The sequence below is a fragment of the Myxocyprinus asiaticus genome, chromosome 47 (genome assembly GCF_019703515.2).
Source record: "Myxocyprinus asiaticus isolate MX2 ecotype Aquarium Trade chromosome 47, UBuf_Myxa_2, whole genome shotgun sequence".
NCBI lineage: Eukaryota > Metazoa > Chordata > Actinopteri > Cypriniformes > Catostomidae > Myxocyprinus > Myxocyprinus asiaticus.
In genome coordinates this window covers 6,871,681-6,891,380 of record NC_059390.1, presented here as the reverse complement: position 1 = coordinate 6,891,380, position 19,700 = coordinate 6,871,681, and the positions used below count along the sequence as shown (strand labels likewise).

General features: G+C 40.3%; 1 protein-coding gene across 1 annotated transcript in view; it reads right to left on the bottom strand.

Moving 5' to 3' along the window:
• Positions 1-19,700, bottom strand: part of LOC127436653 (forkhead box protein P2-like) — a 150,903-nt gene that overhangs the window by 23,912 nt on the left and 107,291 nt on the right. The window contains exons 6-11 of the mRNA XM_051690932.1: positions 18,966-19,103; positions 16,207-16,296; positions 12,383-12,557; positions 10,798-11,011; positions 7,696-7,800; positions 1,570-1,657 (exon numbers count right to left, since the gene is read on the bottom strand). Of these exons, the coding sequence (XP_051546892.1) occupies positions 1,570-1,657; positions 7,696-7,800; positions 10,798-11,011; positions 12,383-12,557; positions 16,207-16,296; positions 18,966-19,103 (810 nt within the window). The remainder of the gene's footprint in view (positions 1-1,569; positions 1,658-7,695; positions 7,801-10,797; positions 11,012-12,382; positions 12,558-16,206; positions 16,297-18,965; positions 19,104-19,700) is intronic.

The following is a 19,700-nucleotide window of genomic DNA, read 5'->3' as shown; positions in this document are numbered from 1 at the left end:
GTGCATTTTATGTGCTGTGAATTTTTGATGGAAATAAGCAAATTAATGAAATGCATTAGATGTGTTGTTGCAAGAAAGCAGTTCAAAAGTGAGCAAACTGTGACAAATTGTGAGTATGTGTTTTATGACAATATGAAATTGACCTTACTTATTTTCTTACTTAGCCTAATATGTATCTATAAAACACCAACATGTCATGATCCAATCAAATCCTGACACATAAAATTAAGTCCTGTCCTACATTATTTCCTGTCTAATATTATTTTTAATTTGTCCCATTATGGATATACATCACATTATGGAAGATAAAGGTGAAGTGTGTAATTCCTGCACCACAAATTTCACTAAACAGAATCACAAAAACAGTAACTGTTATTTAAACAGGTTTTTCCAATACACCCTCCAGCAGCCATTGGTTGAGAAAACAAAAAGCCAAGCCCCCAAACTCATGCCACTGGCTGAGCAAACATTGCTGTGTTGTGTTGGCTGGGTTGCTCAAACAAACTTAGCAATGTTGTGAAATTTTCTGAGAAATCAATATATAAATGGCTTAGTTTTAGTTGATTCTGCATGTTAAGCAGGGATAGGAGGAAGTTTTTTAACATCAATAAAATTACACCACCTTTAAATGTGTTGCAAAAGCCATTTCATGTTGTCCCTTACAAAAATCGAGAGTTCATGGCAAATTTGCCGCAAACATGCCGCAAATTCATCACTATCAAACTTGCGGCAAATTATCCATTGTTGCCAAAGGTTTGCGGCAGGTTCACCACTACCAGTGCAGAGCTGCAAACTTCTGGCAAACATTTGTGGCGAATCACAAGTTCATTTGAATATAAAACTCTAGATTTTTTGTAAAGGGTCTTAAAGGAATATTCCAGGCTCTATACAAGTTGAGCACAATCGACAGAATTTGTGGCATAATGTTGATTACCACAAATGCATATTGACTAGTTCCTCCTTTTCTTTAAAAAAAGAAAACATTGAGGTTACAGTGAGGCACTTACAATGGAAGTCAATGAGACAATGAAAGTGAATGCAGCCAATTTTTGGAGGGTTTAAAGGCAGAAATGTTAAGCTTATAATTGTATAAAAGCACTTACATTAATTCTTCTGTTAACAAAAACATGCAATATTTGAGCTGTGAATTTGTTTAAATCATCATTTTTATAGTCATTTTAGGGTTTTAGGGTTTGTTCACATTACATCGTCATGGCAACAAAGTTGTAAAATTGGCTATAACTTTACACTGAAAAGGTTAATAAGTGATTTTATCACACTAAAATCATGTTTACACTCATATTGTTTATGTCTTGTGGCTAAACTTTTAAAAACAGTATTTTAACGTAAAAAAATTGGCCCCCTTCACTTCCATTGTAAGTGCCTCGCTGTAACACAGAATTTTGCTTTTTTAAAAGAAAAGGAGGGGAAAGTCATAGTCAATTTTTGTGGGAATCAACATTATGCCACAAATGCTGTCGAGTGAGCTTAACTTATATTGAACCCAGAATACTCCTTTAAAATGCAAGTCATTGTATGTATATGTTTATATATGCAAGTCAACTATACCTGTATCTCTAGTTGTTGTACCACCTGCATCTGTACCCGACACTGAGCGGTACTTCTGTCGTCCAAAGCGTGTTCATTGTTAAGGTGCCTGTATGCAAACAAAAGAAACACATCAGCCAATAAAACCAACCGTAGTGCCTACTTCCTTTTTAATAAAAATTCCAGCATTTATGTCACACACACACACATATGCTGACTTGATAATAAAGGGTGTAACAAAAATTTATGTTGATCAGCTACCAAAGACGATGATGAATATGATTTTTGGATTACAGCACATCCAGCCCATTAGATTTTTAACAAACAACAGTCTGTCTAACACGTGTGTTCTCCGCTCGCTGAAAGCCGGTGTTTAACATCATAATAGAGCGACTGTCATCTTGTACGAGGCAGCGTTTAGAACAGAATGGCTTATGAGAGATGTTGGCGTACAAAAGGCCTCGCGCAGAGGTTTTGTCTTCTGCATTTATCAAGCAATAAATACAATAAACGCAATTTAACTTGAGTAGCGTTTAAAATGTGCCTCCTACGAAGAGTGCATTCCACCGACATATTAAACGTATCTACTCATCCTTTCATTAGAATATTAGAAGAAAAAAAATCACTTCAGACTGCTGGTGCAGTCAATGGTGGTTTTCCTTGATTGGATTTTGTCTGGAGGACACAAAAGAAGCCCGCCATTAAAACAGACCTTTATTCTCGGCGAATGCACAGAGGCGAAAAGGTTTTTAAAAGTGTTGTGATGTTCGGTAATGAGCCTCTATCTAAATTATCATTGGTGACAAACCCACAAAGCGCTCTTTGAGGAGACATGCTTGTGAAATGCCAAAGCTGCCACTTTCTTTCCTGTAATTATAGGTTAGCTTGCAGACCCTTCAATGATCATTTACAGTACAACCTCCGATGCATTAGTGTGAGCTTAAATTGTGCACACACGCACACCCGCACGCAAATACACACCCAGAGAGAGCTACAGTTTTAACACTACTAAGCATTTTCTCTTATTCATTCTCTATTCACAGCCCGAGTATTATTGTACCACTATTGTTTATGTGCAATATGCAAAATAACAACGTATTCATAATCCTCATCAAACACGGCAATCAAAGCAGAGGACATTTGCGAACACAATAGCCTGTGCTACCTTTCAATTACGCCCATTCCCATTTAAAATTATTTCATTCCATCACGCCCGTTTCTGCTATTGTAACCGTTTCAGGTCTAATGCTCAGATATTCTCCATTATAAATCAAGAGCGAGATAGCATAGAAAAAAGCCAGCGAGGATGACTTGAGCTGGTGCCTTCCTTCGGCCCCGTGCCTAATTGCTGTTTCAGAATGCGCATGCAAAGGGGCATTTCATTAATCATGTAATCAGGTCTCTCGTAGGGAACTAATGCTGCAAATACCCTTTTCATTTCAATGCTCATAATGCTATCTTACACGCTTGATGTATGGTGGTTGTCATAAATTACAGCTGCTTCAAAAGCGCCGACTGCCTAGTTCCGCCATCCCGACAGGTAGCTTGCTAAATAACACATCTTATCTCGCGCACACCCTTTCTCATTAGCAACCATCTAGATTTTAATCTTATTTCCTTGTTTCATAGCAAAGTGAGTAAAATGTAATCAGGGCCCAAAAGTAACTTGCTACACCTGCCAATGGTAGGTGAAATAAGCCCTGAAACCATATTATGCATTATTTTTATTAAAATAATATTTTGTCCCCTATGAAAACGAAATTATAAAGCATTTTTTTCTTTCTTGAATATGTGCGTCAAAAAGTGCAAAAATGCAGCATTCACAGCAATATATTTAAGATGAGCCATTCTTTGGTGAAACTGTCTCAAAAACCTCAAGACATATGATATTGTTCCTCATACTTCAAATTTGGTAGCTTACTGTAAAGAAAATTTCACACATGTGTTGAGTATTGTTGGACAATAAAAACTTTAGCCATCCTAGATAAACATGCAATGATAAAATGTCTACTGTATTTCTAATAAAGCTGCCGCAAGTCTGTCGAGTCGCGGCAGATGTTGTCTTTGAAACCATGTATTACAGTATGTTCCAGTTATTAATGAAGTTATTGGCTAACTGGTGAGTACTGTACTCTATTTAATACTAACCAAATCCATTTTTTTTTCTCACTTATATTAGGTGTTTCACAAGTGTTCATCTCGGAATCTGGATGAAATCTTTCTCTAATACTAACAGAGTGTAGTTTGCGAGAAATTACATGCAGATTACCATGCTGCTATGAAATATTTAGGCTGTAGGTGTTTGACTATGCACTGATAAAAGCAGGGGGTTGGAGGGGGGTTAGGTTCAGTCACAAATATCTCTTAACGAGTTGGTGGCGGTGGGTTTAGTTCAAACATAGAGGTGAGAGGAGAAGGGGCCACCTGCTCACGCTTAGCTCTGAGTAAATATCTCTGGAGCCGCCTGTAATTTATGGGTCGCTTTATAGGCATATTGATTTTTGTTTTGAGATGGGGAATAAGGGCTCTGATGGAACTGAAGTCTAAGAAACAGACGAACAGGTACATTACAGACTGACAGGGGCTGATAACCTCTGGTACTAATATGCATTCAAAAGCCACACTAGATAAAGCTAGATGGTTAAATCTCACATTTGCCTCTTCAGTTTTGAGAATTCAAAATGGACCAAACAAACTGCAAGGTTCAGAGGTCCAGGGTCAGAAATGAATCAGGGTTTGGGTCAAAAACGCCACCGAAAGTGACAAAAATGTCCACATGGTGAATTCCTCCTGATATATGTCATATAATAATTGATATATTTCACAGTAGTCTATTTTAGGCCTATGTAGTTTTAGGTTAAGTGGCTTTATAGCCACCATAGTGACTTGTAGTCTTTAGATATCTGAATTTGCTGTCTGAGAGGCAGGTGTTGTTGAATGCTGAGATACTATGAAGCAGTTCATTTATAAATGAAAGGAGTGTGAATTAAAATATTGCAAATATTGCCCCTGAATAGTAATAATAGCTAATTCTCAAATGACTGAACCATTTCTAGCAATTTCAAAAGGACCTTCAACCAGACATGTGCTCAATTTAAGACCACTCCGGTTAGTGGTGGAAGCTTGGCAGGTTGCTTCTCAGTACTGTTTATAATAAGGACAACACCAGTGGTGTTAAATGTTAGGCAGGTGGAAGATAGAAGATTTATTTCCCTGCAAAAGCCCCATTAGGTCTGGAAAGAGTTTGTTTACTGTAATACATAAACCCGTATTGAGTTCATATGGGAACGACTGCGATGACAGCATGTCAATCTTTTTTACAGGCCACTGGGTATATCGCTATTTTTCTCTCTCCATTCCTTAATGTGAGAGGAAATCAATATGAGATCTAGGGCAGCAATCTGTAGCTTAAACAATAACAAACTCGCCTGCATGGCTATGAATGCATTAGCCATACATTTTAGTTCTACATAACCTCCAAATAAGCTGCCCAAAATCTGACCTACAAGAAGCTCTCTGAACAATGCATTCTCTGTAGCATATACAGTACATGTCTTGAGGTGAAATGCGTGCAGCAACATCTTGCAGTCACATAAACCTAATTGCGCACACACACACACACACACACACACACACTCATTCACACGCACATGCACAGTAGAGCAATATTCCATTTGAACTTCAGAGCTAATATAACGTACCAGGCACCTCTTGGCTACACTCTCCAGTTGAGAGCCGCATGAAAGAGCGCGGAGCTGCGCTTAAATGCTGATCTTGACAACTTTCTCAGCAACACAACAAAGATTACAAAACTGAGCCTGGTTTCTTCTCCGTGAGCTACAAGAGCCACGCGAGCTGGGTGAATCCCTCCGCCCCTCTTCCGCTTTCCCATCAAAGGTGCCATTTGAATCTGACACCTATTTTATGTAAACCATTTTAAGCGTGTGTACCTGGATGATACACAGCAGTGACTGGCATCTCCGGAAGACATTAAAAGCATCTTCTTGACACGACAATCGCTCCTCCAAGGCACGGCGCCACCCGCCATCTCGCTACCTCAGATCACGCTGTATTTTGTTGGAGTGTTTTCATGTACGGGTTACAGTACGGGCGTCTCTGACTCTGCGAGGGTGTCTAGTCCCTATTTTAGCAGCAGCAACGGAGAAACACATTGTAGGATGATTGCTATAAATGTGTCCTTTCACACAGGCTGTCAGATGCAAAGCAGATCATGCTGTTCTCTTTAACCACTGATTACCAGTGAGTTTGGCAGGAAAATGATCACATGATCTCTGATGTATGGTGTGACACCATGTAGGTAAAAAATGACATACAAGGAGCGTCAATAACATAAAAGACAGAATTACAGTTACTCTGTACTTTGCCTGAGGTAAACAGTAGCACTGGGAGTAATGAATGTAACAATTCTGGTTCCAATTCCAATTCCACTTAACGATTTCATTAACAAATTTTTTTGTACTTTTAGGACTTTGAGGCCACGTCCACACTAATGTGTTTTTTTAGCCGTAAAAGCACTGATTTTGCTACGTTTACGCCTCTTTTTCCTCCACTGAAAATGGAGTGTCTCCATTACCGCATACTTTGGGAAATGATAACGGTGGGAACATGAAAACGGATTAGTGGGGATGTGGCCTAACACTTTGAGTGTTGCCACTGAATAGTGGTGTAGGAAATGTTCTCTGAGTATTTCAGTACTATTATGCAGTAATATTCCGTTCGCATTGTTACTGGAACTGAACATCATGAAAACCATTCACTTCTGGTTGATTTATTTTTTAAAACTGGAAATGATTCTTCTCGTTTACCAATAAAGCTAGCAATAAATCCAAATGTTTAAATCCATTTCACAGACTTCTGTAGATTTTCCCACAAATGTGAAAAAGCAAGAGATTCAGATAAAATTTAGAAAAAGGGTCAGAAAGACACTTAAATTAAAACTAAGTCCTCTATTAATATCAAATGTTAAGCCGTATACCATTGACTTGTTTGGGGTGGACTCTATAAATAATGTCTAAAGCTTTTGTGATGTCCGATAACAACCCCTCCCCCCCCCCACTTCAGCAAAACAAAAACAAAACTCAAATGGCATTTATTATTTATTATTGACGTGGACATTTACACCCACCTAACGCGTGCCAGATTATTATTTCACAGTTAATTATGGATCCAATTAGAATATTAAAATTAACTGTTTTCCATTCTTTGGTGGCGAGGCATTTTCCTCAGAATGGCACTGTGATAACCTGCAATCTTCAGCATCGCAAACACCTTCTTCCTTTGATGTCCCCCCACTCACATCCTGGCAACAAAGCCGGCCAATTACAAATGAACTAATTAACTAAACTGTTGATGGAGCATGAAGAGTTCATTTCACTCCGTTAGCCCTGCCATGACAACGGTGAATTCGTGCCATTGTGAGGGGGCTCGAACGGTTACGCAATTTGCCATTAGCTTTTGCCATTCGTCGCCAGCCTATCATCTACTCCCATAGCCATGGAGACGCATGCTCAGTCTGAGGTAATTTCTGAGCCTTGCCTCTGACAGGCTGATAGACACTTTGGGATAATCTGTCTGCGAGATTCACAGTTTGTTTTTTAACGCGTTCACAGCTATGTGTGAGAGCTGAAAGCTGAAATCTTAGTTAAAAAAGTTGATAACAAAATCTGTCGATATGACGATTTTATTGATGGAGGGAAAAGATCACACAGAATTAAACTTCTAATTTCAAAATGTTAATATAGAGATAAACACAAAGGGCTGGGACATTGATGACGTGTTAAAATACTTTTAAAAAACAAAATCGAAAAACATGAAACACAAGCAGAATTAATTTTTCGTAAAAACAGGGCCATAACCACAACAGGCATTGATATATTCATTGAACATTGATTTATTACAATATACTGATAACTGGGTGATCCAAATGGGTTTTCCATGGCAGATTCCCAAACTTTTACATTTGGTCCTGTCCCAATCTTATATTACATACTTGAATAAAACCATTCTTATGTAAATTGTAGCATTAAATTTGAATGATTTACACCAAAATGTCTTCTGTTTGGGTCTGCATGTTTCATGAATGAGACCCAATGAATGGACATACACTTTATCATACTGGTCACTTACTTCAAAAACTGCCCGAAGTCTTCACAAACACTTTCACATCCTGGCCACTTGCACACTCCATGACCATAGAGTGAGTGCGACGCTCCGGTCTCTTCATGCAGTGAACTGAAAAAGAAAGAGACAGAGAGAGAATGAGTAAAAGGATTGAAACAGGGGGACAAAAACATAAATTCACATCAAATCGTTTGAGGTTGGCGGTTACAAGCACCTGCCAGGTTACAATCAACTGCTGTCAGGTAAAAACAGGTCAATTTAGTGCAGTTTTCTGGAATGGTTCAACTTCCAAGGCTAGTTAGAGGGAAGGGTGGCCAATTAAAGGTGAAAGCAGATCTGATGCTTCAAAAAGCTTGAAAAACATACACAATCTCCCTCAACATCAGGCCACCTTGAGATGTGGCCAAGTAAAATTGCAGTCGACATTTTTTACGCAGACTTTCACATTGCAAAGCCATTATGGGCAACTTGTGTAAACAGTGCAAAAAACTGTCCCCTGCTCTTTAATTGTCAGCAGGATATTAATTTGCAGTGGACACAACCTGTTGAGAGATGACATTGAGGTAAGTTACAACCTCAGCCAACACTGCAGTTTGTAATGGTGCTAAGGGGCTAACGGGTGAAAGTGAGGAAAAGCACACACAAACACACATACACACACAAAAATATCACTGGCTGTTTTATCTTGCCTTTATCGATCCAGCACATCTTAGTAAGCAGCCAGCTCTAACAACACAACACACTCCATGATCATGAACAACCATAGGCCCAAGAGACTACGGCAACACATGAAAAAAAGAGTGTAACTTATTTCTTAAATCATTTCCCTTTATGTTTTTTTCTTTATCTTCTTTGCTGTTCTCTCACTCTAAAGATATCTCTCTCACAAAAGGATTTTCTGTGAAGACACACTGTACTTGAAACCAATTACACAAAACATTCACCCCCAGTGTAATTGACGACTGTTGCTACGTACTAACATATGGATGCTACAGACTGAATAATAGATGCCAAAGGATGGAGAAATATGCACATCTATATTTTACAGCAGCAGTGCAGCGTATAAATGCTTGGAAATTTCCACACCAGTGTTGTGCATTCTACACTGAACAAAAATATAAACGCAACATGTAAAGTGTTGGTCCCATGTTTCATGAGCTGAAATAAAAGATCCCAGAAATGTTCCATAAGCACAAAAAGCTTATTTCTCTCAAATTTTGTGCACAAATTTGTTTACATCCCTGTTAGTGAGCATTTATCCTTTACCAAGATAATCCATCCACCTGACAGGTGTGGCATATCAAGAAGCTGATTAAACAGCGTGATCATTACACAGGTCCACCTTGTGCTGGGGACAATAAAAGGCCACTAAAAAATGTGCAGTTTTGTCACACAACACAATGCCACAGATGTCTCAGGTTTTGAGGGAGCGTGCAATTGGCATGCTGACTGCAGGAATACCCACCAGAGCTGTTGCCAGAGAATTTAATGTTCATTTCTCTACCATAAGCCGCCTCCAATGTCATTTTATAGAATTTGGCAGTACGTCAAACTGGCCTCACAATCGCAGACCACGTGTAACCACGCCAGCCCAGGACCTCCACATCCGGCTTCTTCACCTGCGGGATCGTCTGAGACCAGCCATTCGGACAGCTGATAAAACTGTGGGTTTGCAGAACTGAAGTATTTCTGCACAAACTGTCAGAAACCGTCTCAGGGAAGCTCATCTGCGTGCTGGTCATCCTCACCAGGGTCTTGACCTGACTGCAGTTCGGCGTCGTAACCGACTTCAGTGGGCAAATGCTCACCTTCGATGGCCACTGGCACGCTGGAGAAGTGTGCTCTTCATGGATGAATCCCGGTTTCAACTGTACCGGGCAGATGGCAGATAGCGTGTATGGCGTCGTGTGGGCGAGCGGTTCGCTGATGTCAACGTTGTGAACAGAGTGCCCCATGGTGGCAGTGGGGTTATGGTATGGGCAGGCATAAGCTACGGACAACGAACACAATTGCATTTTATTGATGGCAATTTTAATGCACAAAGATACCGTGACGAGATCCTGAGGCCCATAGTCGTGCCATTCATCCGCCGCCATCACCTCATGTTTCAGCATGATAATGCACAGCCCCATGTCGCAAGGATCTGTACACAATTCCAAGAAGCTGAAAATGTACCAGTTCTTCCATGGCCTGCATACTCACCAGACATGTCACCCATTGAGCATGTTTGGGATGCTCTGGATCGACGTGTACGACAGCGTGTTCCAGTTCCTGCCAATATCCAGCAACTTCGCACAGCCATTGAAGAGGAGTGGGACAACATTCCACAGGCCACAATCAACAGCCTGATCAACTCTATGAGAAGGAAATGTGTCACGCTGCATGAGGCAAATGGTGGTCACACCAGATACTGACTGGTTTTCTGATCCATGCCTCTACCTTTAAGGTATCTGTGACCAACAGATGCATATCTGTATTCCCAGTCATGTGAAAATACATTAATTAGGGCCTAATTAATGTATTTAATTTATTTATTAAATGAACTGTAACTCAGTAAAATCTTTGAAATTGTTGCATGTTGCGTTTATATTTTTGTTCAGTGTATTTACATGACAAGCTGTGGTGGCAAAGCAATTTCACAAGAAAAGTGCTGTTTGTGTTTGATATACAAGAAGACACTGCATTCAACAGAGTATGGTCTCTGGATATCAGCTGAAATAAGGCAAAACGTCCCCTAGAGTTTAAAACACTATTGATGAGCAACCAAACAAAAACACACAGTCCTCCCTCCAGTAATAAGCATGTCTTGTTTCTGGGTTTGCAAATGGGGACAAACACATAAATTGTTCTGTTTTTAACACATATCGCTGGTGTCTCACATGAAATGCAGAGTTTAAACGGTTGCACGGTTTGTGTTAGTGCGTTTTTGCATCAATGCATGAATGAGTCTGTGATCATAAAAGTATGACAAATGGGAACTGGAGTCTTAATGTTGAGTAAAAACAATCACGTTTAGCAGACGCTTCTATTTAAAGAGACTTGCCATACACTAATAGACAATACCAAGCTTTAGCTATTTCACTACATGTGAATGTGTGATGACGGTACCTCTCTCTTCGACTGTTGAGAGCTGGGGACTGGCCGTTGGAGATGCTGTGATGGGTGATGGGCGGAGAAGCTTTGGAGTTGTTGGTGGAGGTAGTGGAGGAGCTGTTAGTGATGCTCAGGTCCAGGCCGCTGTGTTTCAGTCCATTGTCCTCCATGGTGTGGCTGCTGGTGACGTCTTTCCAGATTTGCTGGAGTTCGGCGGGGCTCAGACCGGCTGGAACACACAAACAGAGTAACAAATGCATTAAGGAGCATCCTCATCGAAAAAGCGTCTCAAAATAAGGTTATTTCCATCCTTTTTGAAGTGCTGCCCTATTACAGGTGGCCCATATAATGATTAAAGTAGAAAAACCTGTGCAGCTCTGTTGCGTTTTCTCATAATCCAAAACTTGAGTGTCACACTTAAGCATCTGGAGGTAAACCGGCGCAAGATCGACTTGGACACTCATCCCTTGCCTCGTTTCCACAGGATCCAGAAGTGCAAACCAACTAGACTTCACCAGGAGGGCATGAACTCATCTGTGCATGATTATGCATTCATAAACGAGCCTCTGTCTGCAGAATCAAATCATCATGTAATCCCTCCAATGATAAAATTACTATTCCACCCCATTTTGCCGCAGCGATACTCCAATTAAGAACCTTTCTCAAACTACTGTCATCCAGCGCCATTTCGATAAACACGGTAGCACCAGGTGTTTGTTCCAAGAAAAGCAAATGGCAACAGCTCGTCTTCCTCTGAGCTCTCAGCTCGCACTGCGAGTCAGTAAACAACAACAACAGGCAAGGAGGGGAGGAGGGAGAAAGCGATAGAGAGAGAGAGAGAGAGAGAGAGAGAGAGAGAGAGAGAGAGAGAGAGAGAGGAAAACAACAACCTCACAGACAGGCATGATAGAGAGAGAAATAGAACAAAAAAAAAAAAAACACTAGCAGGGAAACAGAAAAGAAATACAGCATGAAAAGAGAGGTAAGGTAAAATGAAGGAGCCACACAGTGAGCAGTTTTAGGACTGTTTTCACACTTGGTCTGAATCAGAGTGCAGTTTCACCCCTCTCCCCCTTCAGTTTTCTTCTCAAATTGTATTATTTGCATCTGGACCGCGGTATGTTTGCGTTATCAATGTAAGTACCACCGTGATTACTAGCAGCAGCTGTTTAAAACTGAAAATAAATAACCATCTGGGAATTTTATATATAATCCCTCTTCACTGCTTTCATCTCTTTGGATTCACCACCAAAACTGTACAGAACTACACTTGCATTTGTCTGTTGCGGATGTGATTCAAGCAAGAATTTATTCAGAGACTAGCAGCCACATATACGTAAATTACACATCATCAATAGTGCTTCACTTCCACAAGTAAGGACAGATTGTTGTCAAACCAACTGAGAACGTTCCGTCCTTTTTTTTTTAAATGGATGTGGTTCGCTGGTGCGCATTCGAGTTTGGAAAACCACGTTCACTCTTACCAACCGAACCAAACTCTGACGTCAGATGGATTCAGGCTCTAGTGTGAAAGCACCCTTTGTCTAACACACACACATACACTCTCAGATGGTTCATGAGGGTCATGTGAGGACGTTACCTGGTGGTAGAGTCTGTCCTGGGAGGGTGGGCTGTCCTGGGCCTGGCGGCAGAGAGAGGAGGCCCTGCCTCTGCATGTTGAGCAGGTGTTGTTGCTGCTGCAGTTGCTGCATTTGCAAGAGCTGTTGCTGAAAGACCAGCTGCTGTGCTGCCAACTGCTGTTGCTGCTGCTGTTGCTATAGTGAGAGAGAGAAAAAAGAGAGAGAGTGAGTGCATACACACAAACACTAATCACACACATGGGCGAGAAAGTGTACTCTCTGCGTATATGTGGCCCAAGTGCCGCCCAGCCTCCCAAACCTTGCTCTTTCTCTCTCCGTCTCCCCGGCACGTGTCTTGGGTGGGTGTGTGGGGGGGATGGTTGCCCCCGCCTTCCACCATTGATAGTTAAATGTCTTGCATTTCTAATGGTTCATTAAAGCTTATGGGGCCACATGGAGGGAGGGAAACAGAGAGAGATAGAGATTTAGAGCAAAAACCCCCTCCCCTCTGAGCCCTGTTTACCGCTAGTCGAGTCTGCCTCTTGCATAAGCTGGCAAAGACAACAACAACAACAACAGCAGTGGTGGCAGCAGACCACAGAAAAACAATGCAGTGCTTCAGTGATCATAGCATAGCAACAGTGCTTGAATCGTTCCATGGATGAAAAATACTCGTACATCCGATATATGATAATGTTGCACATTAAAACGAAAAAATTAAATAGCTAAATCCCATTGCTAACAACAAGCAACATTTTCATACAATTGGGCCTAATTCTTAAAACATGAGCAGAACAAATTTCTGTGCAAATCATTTGCAAAGTCATTTTTTTTTTTCTCTCCCCTTTTCTCCCCAATTTGGAATGACCAATTCCCAATGTGCTCTAAATCCTCGTGGTGGTATAGTGACTTGGCTCAATCCAGGTGGAGGAGGATGAATCTCAGTTGCCTCCGCATCTGAGACCGTCAATCCAAGCATCTTATCACGTGGCTTGTTGAGTACGTTACCATGGAGACCTAGTGCGTGTGGAGGCTTCACGCTATTCTCCGCAGCATCCACGCACAACTCACCATGCATCCCACCGAGAGTGAAACCACATTATAGCGACCACGAGGAGGTTAACCCAAAGTGACTCTACCCACCCTAGCAACCGGGCCAATTGGTTGCTTAGGAAGCTTGACTAGAGTCACTCAGCATGCCCTGGATTTGAACTCGTGACTCCAGGTGTGGCAGTCAGTGTCTTTACTTGCTGAGCTACCCAGGCCCCCCTTGCAAAGTCATTCTTATATAAATTGTTGCACTGAGCTGAATTGTCAAAATGAATTGAAAAACAATGAAGCGCTTCAGTGATCAAAGCATAGCAACTGTTCAGAAAAATGTGCATGTGATTCATATATCAGTAATTTTACGAAATACACCCCCAAAAAATAAAAAATAAAAAATAAAATACAAAATTATTTAAACTAATTTGCAAAATACCATAGATTTTACAAACATACAAACAGAAATTTTTTGGTCAAATTGGGCTCATTCTTGAAACACGAGCATTAAAAATGTCCTTCATGCGTAAAATGTTGCATTTACCTTGGTTTTTATAAACAATTTACACAGAAATTCGCTATGCCTGCATTTCATGAATGAGGCTCAATGTTCGTCCAACTCCGTATGTGTAGGAATTATAAGACATCATTCTGTTTTAGATATAAAACACAATGCAAAGCAATTAAAGTAAAATAAAATCGCTAAATCCCATCGCTAACTACGAGCAATGTTTTCGTACAATTGGGCCTAATTCTTAAAACACTAGCAGAATGAATTTCTGTGCAAATCATTCGCAGTCATTCTTATATAAACTGTTGCACTGAGCTGAATTGTCACAATGAATTGAAAAACAATGCAGCGCTTCAGTGATCAGTGCATGGCAGCAGTGCTTAAAATGGTTCCACGTTTGTAAAATGCATGTGAATGATAATGTTACAAAATAAAACCAAAACAAATAAAGCATTTAATGAAGTGAAATTAAATTGCATTAAACAGTGCTTGAAATCAGTTCATGGGCAAAAAATACTTGTAAATCAGATAAGCAATAATGTTACGAAACAAAACACAAAACAAATAGCATTTAACAGTGTAATTCAAATACAAAATAACGGAACAGCAACATTTTTTGCATGGGCCTTGAAATTGCGTAAATCGCTTATAAAACCCTTCTTGTGTAAATTGTCGCATTGAATTGAAAAAAAAAAGTGCCACTTTGAAATAGTGCTTGAAATAGTTTCAGGGTTGAAAATACTGAAATGGCTGAAATGGTTTCAGGGATGAAAAATATGTAAATCATATATATGATAACTTTACAAACAAAAAAGCATTTAACATAGTAAAATTAAAGTTGCAAAATCCCAGTTACAAAGCACCTCATTTGTGAAACATAAGTATAACAAATTTCTGTGTAAATCTGTGTAAGAGTGGGCTTAATGATGAAACGCAGGCAGAACGGATTTCTGCGCAAAACATTTCTTATGTTAAATGCCCCAATCAATTCAATGGGACAAATTACGCGAGAATGTGTTTTAAAAAAGGATTTATACAGAAGTTCTGGTCGTTCTGCATCATTCTGTAGTCTTGTATGTATGGATATGTACATTGTAGTAGTAGTTGAATTAACATGTCATACAGACTCTATTCATTAGTTGATTTTTAGGAAGTCTGGCTAAAAATGACAGAAGTTTGCTTCTGTGGACAAAGTCTCCAGAAGTCCATTAGCGAACTTAGTTGGTTTCTGCCAAGAAACCAACTAAGATTAGATTCAACCCTTTTTTCCCCTCTCCTCTCTTCCTGTCAGAATACATTACAACTTACTCAATGACAAGAAAGCAAAGACCCCCATTATGGGAGAAAAGTTAAGCTTCCAATTTTTACACAGAAATATATCAGTGGTAGGAGCGGAACAGGGCGGACTCCAGAGAAAGACCTTGAGTCAAGGCAGTGAGGAAGACCTCACGCTCTTAGTTTAGGGATGAGAGAGAGAAAAAGAGAGGCAAAACTTGTGATGTGCTCACTGGAAAACAGACTGCATAATGGAGTGAGCCTCATGGATTGGCCTTGTCCTCTCGTGAGAAATAAGTGAGCAATTTCTATTCCATATTTGATGGCACGAGCCTGAAAAAAAAAATCTATTCGCAAATCCAAACAGAAACAAAGCCTTTGGGAGGTCAGTCCTGCTTTCTGTAGGCCCTGCATAATGGCTTGCTTGAAGGTGGAAGGTAGTAGTTGGAGAGACGTCTGGAGTTGGGGGGGGTTGTGTCTGCGATACATAGCTGATCAATTTATCTGCTTCCACACGCTTGTTTGGTTTGCCACCCCCCCTCTCCACCAGGCTTTGCTTTTTGATGCCTGCTCCTCCATGTCAGAAACACGCTCTTTCCGTCTCTTTCTGTCTGTCTGTCAGATAGATGCGCAGTCTGAGTGTCAGTTTGATTTATGAGCTAGCTATGGTCGAACTTTTCAGCTCACCGCCCCAACTTTTCAGCCCACCGCAGTGCTTAATTAATGGACGAACCCTGTGCTATACGCTTAAGTGGGCCTTTTAGCATCAACGCAACTCCACATTGCCACTAAGGATGGAGTTGAGACACGTGAAAACAGTTGTTCCATGGTTGCCTAATTTTAGCGCTTTGCTTCGTTAGTTAACCGGCCACAAATAGACTAAGTTTTCTCAGTGTTAAAAGAGCGTTCTCTTGTGAAATGACAGCAGAGACTGATTTACAAGTTGCTCATTGTGGCAAATTCAGAGGAAACCATCAATTTGCCTCATGTATGTGTGTATTAGTGTGTGTATCGTACCTCTTTTGCCTGTTTGCCTGGGTGTTGTTGCTGCAAAAGCTGTAGATGAAGTTGCTCTTGTTGTTTCTTATAAAATTCCTGCATGTGTTGCTGTGGATACAAAGACATGGATATACGCCATTACAACAAAACCTGCAAAGAAACTATCTGTACAAGAATCTTGCTGCCAAGGGGACAGAGTAAGGACTATTCAGATAGGATACATTCTTACAGACTGTGTGCACTATTTTTCATTTGTTGGTCTAGATACAAATACATTAGATGGATGTCTTTGGCCGTTGCATCGCTTCTCACTTCTTTTTCAGAATTTACGGCCATGAGCGCCACATTTTTAAGATGCTGTAAAGTTAAAAATTGTTCGACGTTTGAGACATAGCACTGCGGATCAATGCCAGATTTTTAAAAAAAAAACACATACACCAATCAGAAGAATCTGGGAGCGGGATAACCATCTCAAGTGCACAAAGTTTGTACATTAGCAGCGATGTTTGGGAGTTAATACCCCTATAAAAATTTTTTTTTCAATTCCGTTTAACGTCCTGTGTGAATGCCCCTAAACAATGCTCTTATATCAAAACTGGTAATCTATAACACAAAGCAGCCATTTTTCAGCTTTTTTGAAACTTTTTGGGATAGGAATGGGAAATGATGCAAGTGGGACTCGAACCTGCATTGCCTCCTTTAGAGCAAAGGCTCAATGTTTTAGACCAGTAATATACAGTATAAAACAATATGGCATTTTTGTCACTTTTTACTAAGGGTATTTTATTGGACAGTCGAAACAAGAACTGATGATGGGAGAAGATGGGGCAATGAGATTAGAATATGATGCAAATGGGACTCAAACCTGCATTGCCCCCATAAGCACCAAGGCTCAATGTTTTGGAGCACATGCCTGAACCATTAGGCCACAGCTCCAACAAAACAAAATAGTTTTATATGGCTTGAAAATACTTTAATATTCTAGCACAATTTATTCCACTGTTTTCATTTTCCCACCGGTCCATTAATAGAACATCTACCATGAAGTTCGGCATAAATAAGGCACAATCTAAGAGCTGAAGTACAATTTAACAAACAAACAGAATTGCAACCCTACTGTGGGCTCTTGAGGATGTTCTTCTGCATGTCACATCATAAATAACATCTCTCTCCGGTAGAGACAAAGAGAACAGCACCATCTCCATATAGACTTTTATGCGGCTGCACATTTCCGCTGAAGGAACAATTAATCTTATTGCCTATATATTTTTCGCTCTCTGATGCCTTGACAGGCAGTGAAATTCTGAAATGAATGCGAAGCACTCAAAGGAGAGAATTCATCATTGTGAATTAATGCATTTAGCACACTTCTCCGCTCCTCCGCAGAGTGCTGTCCTCGGGAGCTCATCGTCAGAGTACAGGAGCACAGCTCTCCCGTCTTGATCAGCGTTCGGCAGGAGACGACTTCAGTAAATGACGCTCGTCACAGTTAATCCAGACCTAATTATAATCAAGGCCAACCAAGTTCAACTGTTAAATGGAGATGTTTTCAATAAAGAGATCTCTCTGAGAGCTTTTAAAATTACTTAAAAAACTACTATTGTTGGAACTGTAGTTTAGTGCTTGGCTCACATGCTTTGACAAGTTAAGCCTTAGTGCTTATGCGGCAACACAAGTTCGAGTCTGGCTTATGTTGTTTCCCAAATCCTCCCTCTTCTCTCCATTATCCAGTACTCACTGTCCTAAAATAATATGCGACTCAATCTTAATGTATTTACTGGATGGACGGTTTAGTCGGGAAGCAAACCATTCAGTTGTATTTGCTTATTTCTGTGCTGCATTTGTCCCAAAAACATGTCCCTGCTGAAAACAGCTAATTATGTGCATGTCTGTATTTGTTTGCCTCATCTAACTATGTCAAGGACAGATTGAGACCACGAAAGAATCTGTATTATGGTGTAATATATACACAAAACATGAGAAAACCTATTGCATTTTCAGAATAAATAAAAAAAATAGTTATTTACTTTATTTATTAAGCATTTTTACCTTTGATGATGTCCCAAACATCCCCAAAGGAACGATTTGGGTATGTTGATATGGATCTGTGTATGTGTGTTCGGGACAGAATATTTTTGTTAGACTGTTTGTGTGTCCTTACTTTAATAAACTAAATCTGACAAATCCTTCCTTTGGGGATGTTTGGGATGCCATCAAAGGTGAAATAAAGTATCAAACTTTTTTTATTAAAAAAAATGCATTACGTTTTTTTTTAAGGGTATTGTTAGGGTAAAGGCCATTCATACCGAATGCCTTTTGTGTCCATCTGCGCTGATTTTTTATTGTTTTCCTGTGTAAACATGCACTAGACGAACGTCTTTGACTGCTGCAGAGTCTTGCTGTTTTTGCAAAAGAGAGCTGTGTTTCTTAGATACTGTCTGTGCTTTTTTTTCCAATTGTTTTTCAATGTAAATATATGTTTGATGGCCATCTCTGAGCGTTGTGCTGCATCCCACTGTTTTTTTTTAGCATCTCACACAGGAGAGCTGGGCTCTTTAGACCCCATTCGCTGTTTTTCAATTGTTTTTCAATCGCGCTCCTCTGCGCAGCACATTCTGCTCTGTTCATTGTGATGCCTCTAGTTTTCTCTAGCGCAAGGACACATTCGGTCTGAATGGCCCCTAGGTCTTTACTAACCATATTTATTTGCAAATAAAAAAAAATGAAAGTCTATGTTATGTCCCCATTTTGATACCTAGGTAAATGTATGTGTGTACCTGCTGAAGCATGACTGCTTGCTGTTGTTGTAGGAGTGCTTGGAGCTGCTGAGGGGACAGAACCTGCTGTTGAAGGATTTGCTGCATCTGTTGGGGAGTGATAACCTGTGGACTCATCATTGCCACAGACACTGGCACCTGAGAGAGAGACAAAGAGAATGACAGAATATTAGCCAAGTCTTTCTATAAAGTGATGTGATCATATAGAACAGAAGGCTTCAACTCTTCTCACCACTTCTTACATTTGATAAAACCAAAACCGTGTAAGTGCAGCATAAGTAATCATGTATGTGTATATATGCCAGTGCATGTGTACTTTCTTACTGTACACTAAAAAATTTTGTCAGCTACACCCAATGGGAAAAGCACTGCGCTTTAAATAGAGGAAAACCTTAATTAGATGACCCTTTGAACTCTCTTAGGCGATTTCAAGTGCTGCAAGACACAAGAAGACAGCAGGAAGATTCACATATCTTCAGAGCGGACAGGGACAGTGGTTTGGAAGCGGACACAGGGCCTATTTAGGAGCAGTTAAGCTATGCAACATGGATTTAGACAGCTGAGTGTTTAAAGTGCTCCGCTTTGAAAACCCGTTGAGAAACTCCAGATTGAAGCTGAGCTGCTGTGAAGTATTCTGTTTTACTGAGGTGAGGCAAATTACCAGTTGCCGCATGCTGCGCATTGAAGTTTGCAAGTTGCAAGCTTGGAAGAAAGCAGCCAGAGGCGCATGCCTTC